This window comes from Gossypium hirsutum, chromosome D04 (genome assembly GCF_007990345.1).
Source record: "Gossypium hirsutum isolate 1008001.06 chromosome D04, Gossypium_hirsutum_v2.1, whole genome shotgun sequence".
Classification (NCBI taxonomy): Eukaryota; Viridiplantae; Streptophyta; class Magnoliopsida; order Malvales; family Malvaceae; genus Gossypium; species Gossypium hirsutum.
Genome location: NC_053440.1, coordinates 3243204 through 3255950, shown reverse-complemented (window position 1 = coordinate 3255950; position 12747 = coordinate 3243204). Strand labels below are relative to the sequence as shown.

General features: G+C 32.6%; 1 protein-coding gene across 1 annotated transcript; it reads right to left on the bottom strand.

Annotated features, from left to right (window-relative positions):
• Positions 1-1368: 1368 nt before the first annotated feature.
• On the bottom strand, positions 1369-8626 carry LOC121216238 (pleiotropic drug resistance protein 2). The gene is made up of 20 exons (XM_041091694.1): positions 7968-8626; positions 7746-7866; positions 7554-7642; positions 7345-7429; positions 6921-7211; positions 6722-6812; positions 5540-6440; positions 5262-5422; positions 4969-5072; positions 4715-4874; positions 4496-4630; positions 4211-4356; positions 3760-4092; positions 3317-3607; positions 3153-3236; positions 2921-3054; positions 2611-2838; positions 2225-2396; positions 1881-2135; positions 1369-1797 (listed from the first exon to the last, which is right to left on the bottom strand). The coding sequence occupies exons 1-20, from the start codon at positions 8378-8380 to the stop codon at positions 1528-1530; spliced, it is 4464 nt and encodes a 1487-aa protein (XP_040947628.1). The 5' UTR covers positions 8381-8626; the 3' UTR covers positions 1369-1527.
• Between the last annotated feature and the right edge of the window lie 4121 nt (positions 8627-12747).

The window sequence follows — 12747 nt, the reverse complement described above, 5'->3', positions numbered from 1 at the left end:
CTGCATCACAAAACCAATTGAAAACATACCAAGATGGAACAATCCCAAGTCCATATGACCTAAACAACAATTCAAACTTGAAACGATTCAAATTCAATCTTCATCATTAACTCTAAAAAATTGAATTTGATACTAAAAAATGTTGGATATTTGATGGAGAAAGGATTGAAACAGAAAGAAAAAAATATATAAAAAAATGGAGAAATCTTAAAAATACTGATACAAAGTTTACATGAACAATTATGCTTAAATAAGCTAATAATAATAATAAAATAATTACAACTTGACTAATCTTGGAACTTGATTAATTCAACTTGCTTCTTCATTGGTTGATTTTAGTCTAATTAGCAACTAAAACATCTTATTAAAAATTATCAGTGTTTCAGTGCAAGTCGACAAGTTGGCAACTTGTAGAATAAGGGCTCGCATGTATAAGCTCGCCAAACATAACTTGCACTATTGGAGACTTCACAGCTTTGATAAGTTAGTAGTTTTGGGGGAGCTCACACATTTGATGAGCTCGCAATTTTGGAGGGTTCGCATTTTTGCAACCTGTGTTCACCATCGCATAGATGGTCACTTCATAACAAAAATAACAGTGATGGAATTATAATTGAATAATTTTTTATAGGATAGAAATTTGAATAATCAATTTAATTCTAATATCCTTCTAAATTTTTAATGAATATTTAAAACTTAATATAAAAAATGTGTTTATAAAAAAATTATTGTAATTTTTTTTTTGTAACTTGTGAAGATATTGAAAACTTAACTACAATGTTTATATGTGTATTTTGCTTCTTTCAAATGAATATCTATGTAAAAAACACGAGTTTGGAAAAACTTTTCAGCTGACGAGAATATCTTTTATTTTTTGTCATATTACTAAATTCACGTTATAAAATAATAATAAAAAGTTAAAAGTAAAACAGAAGTGATCATTATAATTTAAATTACAATTATTAGTTAAAAATAATTTAATTTATAAAAAAAGTTGGCTGATTTTTTTGATGTATAATAAAATTATTATTTGAATAGAATTTTAAGCATTTTAATTATTACTTAATTAATATATTAGAATTAATTATTTTAATCCGCTATTGTTTTAAATAATGTTACTTTGTATTAGTTGCATAAAGTAAAACTATATTGTATGTTGAATATGTTAAAAATGTTTTAATTATGATTTGAAAATTTTTTTATTATAATATTTGAATTGATAAATTAGTACGGTGTATTTTAATTATATTCAATAATTCAAATAAGAAATACTACTAATTACTATAATTAAAAATATAATATTTAAAATCACATGACATTGAAAACTAGTATTGAAGAAATCAACAACATATATAGATGTTAATAATAATAGATGAATGGACTTGATTGCAAATTATGAGTACCCCAACCGTTAAAAGATACACACAATTTGTATAAAAAATGCAAAAACAAGAGACATTAAATTCCCTCTTGGCACATTTATTGACATACCATCATGTAAAGAAAATAAAAAGTAGTGGCATCTTCTCATCTCCTTTGGAAGTTAAGGAACTTGATACCATAGGCAAACACAATCAAGAAGAGAAGAACCCAACCAATATGGGCTGCAACAACTGCTGGAAGGAAGCTATAGTCAAACCCTAGGCTTTTCTCAAGGAAATCTTTCACTGCTATTGGAATTTCTCCAGTTGTTTCAACCATGTCTGATTTGTCACCAACTTGGGATGTGACTAGCCCATAGATTGTCCATGCAACTGGAGATGCCCAGTAGTACCACCTCCACCATATTGGAATTTCCTGCATGCATTTTCAATCATGGGGTTGAGATATATTTTGTTTATATAGCGCTTAAATGATTGTTTCCATGTTTGAACACGTACCGTCCTAGGGATGAGGAAACCAGAGAAGAGGTTCCAAAAGCTTAGGAAAAAGGACATGATAATGGCAGCAAATTGATGGTTAGGAGTAAGAGCTACAAGCATCATCCCATAGAGTGTGAAATACATGAAGCACATCAATATGAAGTAGTAAAACATGAAAAACCTTCCAACTTCCATTTGGAATCCTATCATTGTGTAAAGTAGTATACTGTATACCAATGTTTGGATTGAAACATATATTGCCTCAATTGCCACCTGCAACATATAACACAGTATGTAGTTTGTATCAGCTACTTATTGTGTATTTGAGGAATCTAAATAAAGATTTCAGCTTCTTTTTTTACCTGAGCAAATGCATAAGGCAATGGTGAATACATTCCTGCTGCCCTTTCACGATAGAAGACTGTTCTTTCGATTGCTACAACGGATTGCACTGCCGAAGTGTTGGTGGCTCCGAGGAAAAGGACCGCAGAGTACATAGCTCCCAGCAGATTCATCAGATCTTGCTGCTTGTGTCTGTTCAATTAACAGTTTGCAAAATTATCATAAAAAGAAATCCAATAAGGCATACATAACAATAGTCAGAGATGAGTTCTTTGATGGCAAAGTTTAGTCAAAGGTCATTTTCAAAATACTGTGTAAGGAGAGAATATCCTCATTATCTGTTAGTATTTTTCTAGTGTTAAACTGTAGTTTGTTAATTACCATAATAATAAACTTTTGGACTTACATCTTATTTCCTTTGTCCCAGAAAATTACTCCAAATATGATACCAACAAAAAAGGTCATGAAGAATCGGATGCCGTTGTATTGGGGGTTCCTCCAATATGAGTGGTACTGCTTCCAAAAGCAGGCTTTGCATTGAGTAAAGAAGTCTTGAGAGTATGTAGTTGGGAAGTGAAGGTCCTTAGTTCCAGGCACTGGGGTGCTTAGATCTTTGATAAGTTCCTCATTTTTCCTAGTAAATGACAAACCTCAGTTGAGAGGAAAATGTGGGGGAAGATACAGGCAGAAAAGGATAGTCGTTTCAATTTAGTTACCTATAAAGTTCAGAATTGGCATAAATTTCAGCAAAATCAACGTCAAGCTGAGCCTCAACAGCAGTGGAACTGATTTCCAACATCCATGTTGCAGGATTGTAGCCTTCTTGGATCTTAGGAACTCCTGGCACAGCCTGCACAAATTTATTAAACATAAGTTGTGACAAAGGGATCGAAGAGTTCAAACACCATTTTCATTGTATATGAGGTGTGAGAGAGAAAAGATTCTCACTTCAAAGTATTCTACAAGTTTGTGAGAATGGCAACCAAGTGGTCCGGCATAAATGACTTGCCCTCCTCTCTTCATCAAGAATAGCTGCAAACAAAAAACGGAAGTCTCTTAAGCAAGTGCATTGGAATTATAAAAACAAATGAAGGAAAATTTCCAACAAATACCTCGTCGAAAGCTTCAAATATGTCTATGCTTGGTTGGTGAATTGTGCAAACCACAGTTCTCCCTGTATCCACTGTATTTCTCACAGTTCGCATTACGATGGCTGCTGCTCTAGCATCAAGGCCTGATGTTGGTTCATCCATGAAGATGATCGATGGATTCGCAACCAACTCTACAGCTATTGTGAGCCTTTTTCGTTGTTCAGTTGACAGGCCATCAACTCCGGGAAGGCCAACTAGAGAATTCTTGAGAGGATTAAGCTCTACCAGATCCATTACTTCTTCAACAAACATCTGCTGCCCAATTATCAAATAGAAAGATGAACTTGGTAAATTTCAACTTTAAGCTTCATCTACACATAGAATATCCTTTCAGTTGACATATAGGAACAGAAAAGATTAAATGATTGTACACATTTCATGATGAGTATAGAAAGAAAACATGCCTTTCGTGTTTCTGCGTTAACCTCCTTTGGAAGACGAAGCCAAGCAGAGTACACAAGCGATTCACAGACAGTAACATGTGGGGAATGGATATCATTTTGTTCACAATAACCGCTAACCCGAGCAAAAGTTTCTTGGTTCTTCGGATAACCAGAAATGCTGATACTTCCTTCAATATACCCACCGGTTTTTCTTCCTGCTAGGACATCCATCAAGGTGGTCTTTCCTGCTCCACTAACCCCAACTAATGCTGTTAAGACACCAGGTCTAAAAGCACCACTTACATCTCGCAGTAATTGAAGACGAGTCTCTTCAATTCCTTGGCCTTTCATTTCCTGAAGATATCAATGAAAAAAAACTATTTTCTTCTCTTGAATGAAATATATATATATATTCTTTTCATTTTAAGGTGAAATTGCTGAGAGTAAGTAGAAATAAGGAGAAGTGACTCACAGCAGGCATGTCAACGAAGTAACTGACATGATCAAATGCAAGTGACAAGGGTTGGAAAGGTAACACCATTCCTTTCTTTGTAGATGCTTGGTCTGAAGCGCTAAGAATTGAGTTGTCAAGAGTATTCTTCATTGCCATATCCAATCCTGAAAGCATTTCACCACAAGAAAAAGACATGTACGATTTTAACTTGTAAGCTCGAGTACTATTGACATGCTAGGATGATCCAACAATTGTATTTTTCATACTCAATTGGCTCAAGTATCAAGTTAAAACATGTCAAACCTTCAAAGATTGAAGCAGCTGATGGTGAACTCATTTCTATGGATTTCAAATTATGCTGCCCGTCGGAAGATGATTGCTTCTTGTTCTTATTCTCATCACCCTCATCCAAAATAACAGATTTGGAATCTCCCAGAGCTGCATTTCATTTTCAATTTTCTTTCAAAATCAGATTGTTCTTTGCTAAGCAGAATGGACATTAGCATGAGTTTAGTAGCTTACGATTCAAATATGTTAATGCCACAATAAACAAGAGATTAAAAAGCAGAGAAAATCCAAGGAGTGCCGCAACACAAATCCAATACCAGAACTCTTCTGTATACATGCCTCTGGATTGGAGAAGAACCTTCCCTACTGAGATGGATTGATTAAATGGCATAGGCTGCAATATCAAAAGCAAGGAAAATATCAAGATAATCTGAGGAACATTTTGTATGATAATTAAGAGTTATCTGCCTATTCTTAAGAGATCTTACAATACTCCATCTTTTGTCAAGAAATTCATTGATGACAATGGCATTTTGTCCATATGACATCGGAGAGATGTAATAGCCCCAAATCATCCATGACTTGATGTCATCTGCAGAAAGAGATTAGTTGCCTGAGAGTGATAAATTACAATAATGATGAGGAACCTAAGCATCCATTTATGTCATTACCATTCATGGAACCATAAACAATTGTATTGGACCAGATATGTTCAAAGATGGTACATTTCAACTAGAAAAGAAAAATTTAATCAATGTATAGACAAAAATCAGTTAGTTACCTTTAGCGACAACAAATCCACCAAGGACAAAAACCACCAGCAGGGAAAAGGTACCAAGTGTGTTTGCTACAACTTGTGTTCTTCCAACTGCAGCGATGAAGCGGAAAAGAGACAGTGCCATCTGGTGAATGCCAAAGAACGCTAGGAATTGACGGAAAAACCTAAAACATTATACATTAAGGACATGTTATTGCATACAGTTATAGATTAAGGAAATTCAGTGGAGGAAAAAATGGCTAAATGCAATCAAGTGTAGAAGTATATGTTCATTCTCATACCTACTGGCACCTGGAGCAAAACCAATAGTGTAATATGTTAGGATGATCCATATCCCTGACTCTAGTAAAGAAAGGGGAATTCTAAGGACCCAAATTGGCAAGGCAAATGCCCATGCTGGATAAAACATGAAATCCCTTTGTTTGAAGAATACTGGAAGCCTAAATATGGTTAGTGCAAGCTCAGCCATCCCATTAAACATTACATTAATGAGACTGAAGAACAGTGCACCATAAAATTTCACACCATTGTCAATTTGACCAGCTTTCATTTTTGTCCTGAAAAACACTGTGAAAGCAATGACAGACATAATGGTAATTTGGGTGGTCTTGAATATGTATACGAAAGAGTTACGCTTCATCAATAGCCACTCTCTTGCAAAACAAGCCTTGAAAAGTTCCCAGTTTGAGATTCCATATCTTTCTTTCACCAAAGCTGCTGGATGAGTTTTAGAATTATCATATGGAACTCTAAGTTCATCATCAATCTTTTGACCAATGTGGAAAGAGTTGAAATGCTCCACGAACTCTGGTACAGATATATGTCGATAAGGTTCGTCCTTTCTGCACCAATACTGCTGTTGGTCCTTTTTGGAAGTCACTTCTTGTAAGAAATCTGCCACTCCTTTCCTTTCTGGACATTTGAATCCCACACTTTCAAAGAATTCAAGAACATTCTCTCTCGGTCCTTGGTACACTATCTTACCCTCAGAAAGCAAGATAATGTCATCGAAAAGGTCATAAGTTTCTGGTGCAGGTTGCAGAAGAGAAATAATCATAGTTACATCCATGATATGAACCATCTGCTTCATAAACTTTACAATCTGAAAAGTTGTAGAACTATCAAGACCGGTTGAAATCTCATCCATGAAAAGAGCTTTTGCAGGTCCAACCAACATTTCACCTGCATATTGCATAACTAGCTCTTTTTAGGTTGTTCTTAAAAAGTTAAATGGTAACAAGGACTTTCCAATCGATTAAACGCTTCAAATGACGAGGAAACACTAAATCAAAAGATGGTTGATGTCATGGCGTACTTAAAATTGATTTACTGGAGGAGGTTGCAAATGCTGAGACTTGAATCTCAGACATAGTGAATGCCTCCCTTTAAGGATGGCTACATGAACCAACTAGGGTTAAGCCCCGGTTCCAACTCTGTTCACTTCTTTTCTATAACTAGTTTACCTGTAGTTACACGTTTCTTCTGTCCACCAGATATGCCCCTTCTCATATCATCACCCACCATGATATCAGAACAGATATCCATTCCAAGAATCTATAACCACATCACAGTAAAAAAGCCAAGCTTGAGAAATGAGACTATTGCTGAACAGGAAATCTGAAGAATAAAACCAGAAAGAGATGGAGGCAACAATGAACAAACCTTGAGCACATAATCAGTTCCAAGACTAGTCTTTTGGCCAGCCATTGCAGTAGCTTTCATGAATGCATCAATTTCAGGATCTGGTTTGATGCCTGCTTGTTTCTCCCTCCTTGACAACTCTGCCAAGAGTTCATATCGAGTTCCAACCCCCAAGCACCGTCCTGAGAAATCGAGTGTCTCCCTAACTGTCATCTCACCATGGTGAAGGTCATGTTGACTTATATAAGCACTTGTCCTTTGAGGGATGAATTCATGAAATTCATGACCACAATAAGTAATTTTTCCTGATACCTATTCAAGGATTGAACATTGTTCATCAGTAAACTTAACCAAACGTTTCAAGTCATGTTATTAATTGAATAAACAATAATAATAATAATAATAATAATAATAATAATAAACTACATAATTTGATTATACAGACCCTTAAATCGGTGTCGGTCTTCCCAGCAAGTGCCTGCAGCAATGTAGTTTTTCCAGACCCTGGAGGTCCTAAAAGCAGTGTCATCCTATTTGTATAAGATGAAGAAAATGAGTTAAAAAAAATGTCCAGGAAAATTGAAGTTAATAGAAACTTCATTCTTAGAGAGTCATTAACTATTAATTGATAGTCCTCGGAAATGAAAGTAATACCTTGATGGTTTCACTATTCCACTGACATCTCGGAGTATATTGACCACTCTTTTCTTGGAAGGGAAAAGCTTGATTAATCCAAGAACTCCCTATTTTATCAAAATGCAAACCAAAACTGAGTACTTAATATATATGTATACATATAACATTTCTTCCAAAAAGAAAAAAAAAAGATTATCCAAGAGAAATCACCTCAATTGTGTTCAAGGTTGAATTCAGCAAAGTTGGAAGGGCTCTAGTTCCAAGATAAGCATCTCCTTCAATGGATAAATGCTCGAACCGAACTTCAATCTTTGGAACATCAATTCCCACCCTTTTCAATAAAAAAGATTAAGGTTACATATATAATTAAAGTTACTGAAAACAAGAAAAGAAAAGAAGGATGGTATGCATGTATGTAGAGAAAGTAGGCACCTGTCGGTTCTCTCCCTAAGCCTAAGAAGAAACCTCTCATTATCCTCTTCAACAACCCTTAGCACACTTTCCATGAGATTCTTCTTGTCTTGCACGTCAAGGTTATCGATATCAACTTGTTCATATCCAACTTTCCCTTCTTCCAAAACATGCTTCAGCATCCCTTTCCTGAGACGATCATATGTAGGCAGCCTTTCAATGGCCGCCCATTTCAGCTCTTCCTCATCTTCTTCCCTGCCACTTTTTTGGAACACATCGGTTTGGCTATTCCATGCCTCCCTTATACTAGCTGAAGCCCAGCCTCGTTGGCTTCCCGAAGGGGCCAAACTCATCCTCCGGCTCATTGACCTCTTGCTCATTGACCGGTTGCTCATCGACCTCGCAAGGTCATCTCCAGCCAGTGCGGATGCCATTCCCAATGCTAGCCTCTTTTTACTGCAACACTATCAAAACAACAAGCATATGAAAGACAGAAGGGAGGGTAGCTTAGGTTTGGGGTGAATGATGATGGAATGTGAGTGGGTGTGGATGTGGGCATGGTTTATGTAGGTGAAGATGGTTTACAAAGAGAGTGTTGTAGTGACAGAAAAGGGTATTCCAGAGTTTGAAGAAAGTTGAAACAAGTTCATCAAATTATCCTCACTTTTGTCAACTTCCAACTCTTAAAATATGAAAATCTATATATATATAATACATAGGACGTTTCTTTAAAGGAATCTTCGACGGCTCATAAGAAGACAATAGCATTATTCAGTATTGATAAAAAAAAAAAAACAAAACCTAATATGTGTGATGACCATATTAAATACAATGTGTGGTATTATAAAATTATATATAGAGAGAAATATATTCAAGAAAATAACTTTTCTAAACATTCGACTTTCTCATATCCTTTTTCAACTTATAAATAAGATGATAATTTTCAGCGCACTTAAATTCACGACCTCCTATATTAATAACAATATTCATACTAATCAAATTAAGACTCAATCGACTGAGCTTTAGTTACTATTGTAATTTAAGTCAAAATTTTATGACTTAAACATTAACATAATATCCGTATCTAAATAACTTAAAATGTTATGTTTATGATTATTTTAAAAAATTTAAAAAATTATTTATTAATATAAAATTAATTTTATATATCTCAAGAAGATTCTAATCTACAGCTGGTGTCCTCACCAATCATTCCAAACAATATTCCACATTTTGGCTACCATTAAACAGCAATTACATTCTCTAAATATTTATTGGGCTGATTTAGAAGTTAATTCAAGATGGATTCTTTTCTAATTTGCAAATGTTTTGATTTAATTGTTTCTGGTTCTTACTGTTATACACACTTCGCTAAAATATTAAAGGTGTGTAAAATATTGATTAAATCGATTAAACCGAATTAATAACATCAAATAAATAAAAAAATCGATTAATTATATTGATTTAAATGATTAATTTAGTTCGATTTCGATTTTGATAACCAAAACTGAAATAACTGAATTAGTTACTTTTTTTTAAACATTCAAAAGAATAGTTTTGTGGAATAATCCAACTCAATATAAATGTAGCCCAAGTACCTAACTCAAAAAAATAAAAATAAACTAAAAGCCCTACCCAAATATAAAAAAATAAAACCCAAGTCCAATTTAATAATTAATTTAATTATGATTTTAATGTATGTATTGTTGTAAATCCATAAATAGATGTTCATAACTCCTTAAATCTAACCTATTTTGTAACCTTTTTATTATCTTGTAACCCTAAATCATTTATAGGGTACCTTAATGTTGGTCCTTAATTCTTTGTAACTTATGGTACTTGAAGCCCTATAAATAGATGACATGTACAAGCTTATTGTATCCAAGTGAAAGTTGAATCTTTCTTTCTCTCTTAATCTTTGTATTCTTCTTTTAATTTTATTATACTTGTCAACACAAACATGCTCAGAAGAAAAAAAGATCTTATGTATTGAAGATTAGACTTAACCTCCATGATTTTACATTTAAACACATAATACGACAATTTGCAGGAAGTTTTTATTTATTATTATTTTTTTAAATCTTGATTAACTATGATGGTTTTGTTTAATTTGGTCTATTTTTATATATTAAGGAGTCAAAAATAATGTGCCAAATTTTATAGACTGCTTGCCGTTGCATGCTATTGAAACTTTCACAAAAGATAATAAATTGAGGTAAATTTACTTATCATATCACAGGCCTATATGTTAACTAAATTTTTGTTCATAAAAATATGTTTTTTCTTCTTAATATATGTTATTTGACAATTGCTTGATGATTATGTCTAAATGATGATAAATTAATTTTAATTTTATAAATTGATAGATTTGTAAATCACAATTCATAATATTATCAACCACCTTTATTAATCAAGGCTTAATGTTCATCATAATATGTGAGCTTGCATCGATTTATAATCATCATTAAACTAGTTGTTTTATATGTTTATTTGATGGTTTCTGTAACATCCCTAACCCGTAACCGTCGCCGGATTTGGGTTACGAGGTATTAACGAACCAAAAATTAAATTCGAATAATCGTAGATATCTGCATGTTCAACCTACTAAAACAACCTAATCTTAAATAAAAAATATAATATCAATTTATTACAAGTCATTTCATATCATGTATCGAACATATTTGTAAACATATAATTAATAATTAAAATTTATCCAAGATATTTCAAACACCACTATCGGGCATATCACATTTCGCTTATTCGACTAATAAATCTATTATAAACAACAAAGACCAATTATGTATATAAAACTCACATTTAAAATTTACTTATTTTACATGTAATCATTATATTTTAATATATGTACCTATACCAACCTTATAAATACAAACATTTATAACCATTGGGCCGAACATTCCATAAGCATTTATATAATTTCATAGTATATTCGCATATTATTATTCAATTACACAAAACTGTTAATCAAACTGTATATAAATATTTGTTCATCAAACAAATAAAGTTACAATTCATATGGTCATTTTTCAAACTTTAGCCGAATATAATTTTATTTTTAACTAATGTCAAATTCAACAATATTCAACATTTTCATACCAAACATACCAACACCGAATCCTATATATATACATATATATATTATTATTATTTATTCCCCCTATTAATCAAAGGTCATTTAATAAAGCCAATTCCATAAACAAGATTCATTATGCAAATAACTAATTTCAACTATCCTATAATTACAGTAACTCAATATACAACTTTCACATAGTAAATGATAATCCAAATTCAATCTCAATTACTAAATATAAAGACATTAAATTAGCATCTCAACCATTTGCGAAACATAACCATATCATCAACCATAATATTTAATCAAAACATGAAACCATTCATAACAAAATTAACAAGCCATTTTCGTATGGCTTATTATATATACACACTTCATTCAAAATATATATATATATTCAAAAGGTAGTATAGCCTATACATGCCATAGAGTTTATATTTAACATTTATAAATACCGATGAACGGACGATAGTGTGATTGACTTCACTGACGATCCCCGAGCCCGTAACTAGCTTTCAAAATCTATAAAACCGAAGGAACACACATACACCATAAGCTATCATAGCTTAGTAAGTCATAATCAAATAGACAATTCAATATTAATGTTAATAATTCAATAACAAAACTGAATAATGCAATCATATTCATATATATATATACTTTTGATCTTGCAAAATTTAATTATCTAATATGTAACTAAGAATCAATTTCAACTTGGCCGGATCTACATGTAATTAAAGACGTATTTATTTATTTTTTTTCAAATCATATACCCACTCTTAACCAAATGTGCTCATTCATATATATAAATGCATATAATTCACAATTATAATATCACATATATTTACCATTGGCCGAATATAGGCCTTCATGTACTAATATACTTTCATTTACCTCATATACCATTTTTTTATTTATTTCACAATCGAAGAAACCAACTTACCTTGATATCATACATTATTCAACCATTTCATACTTGATCTATCATGTACTAAATAATTGTTCGATACCATAATAAAGTTGCACTTTTTTTGTGCTCTTTCTCATCTAACCAAATTGCTCTCGGTATCGCACACTTAGTGCCCGTTATTCAACATCTCCATTTTAATTTCGCACATTTAGTGCCCTTTATTCAACCTCGTCATTTTAGTTTCGCACACTTAGTGCTGTTCATATAACTATAGTTATCCCATACTTGCACACTTAGTGCTAAATATTGATAAATCACATTCACGTCTATTTCTACTTTCCGACTAAAATACAGTCAGCTATATATATTTTTTTGCATACTTTCATTTCAGCATATATAATTAATATTTATTCAGAAATTATAACACCTATTTGATTATAAACTTACCTCGGATAGCGATAAACCGGAACGGATCGACTAATCGACGACTTTATTTTTCTCCTGATCCAAGTCTGATTTCTTTAATTCTTGATCTAAACACATTCAAATTTAACTCATTCAAACATAATTTCATTTAATTTAATCCAAAAACACATAAATGGGTGATTTGCCATTTTGCCCCAAATATTTAACATTTTTACAATTCAGTCCAAATTGCACAAAACACAAAATATTTCAAATTAATTACAATGTAGCTTGGCCGAATATTCCCTAGTCTCATATAGGTCCTTTCATGTCATTTATTTCACATTTTAGTCCCTCAATTTAATATTTCTTACAATTTAACTCAAAATAATCAAATTCAT

What these genes read in the sequence shown, in the direction of transcription:
- LOC121216238 (XM_041091694.1), bottom strand. Translation starts at nt 8,380, where the DNA reads ATGGCATCCGCACTGGCTGGAGATGACCTTGCGAGGTCGATGAGCAAC. An exon ending in TTTGCTCCAGGTGCCAGTAG is followed by an intron (nt 5,423 to 5,539) that starts GTATGAGAATGA and finishes ATAATGTTTTAG; the next exon opens with GTTTTTCCGTCAATTCCTAG. An exon ending in TATTTGAAGCTTTCGACGAG is followed by an intron (nt 3,237 to 3,316) that starts GTATTTGTTGGA and finishes TTTTGTTTGCAG; the next exon opens with CTATTCTTGATGAAGAGAGG.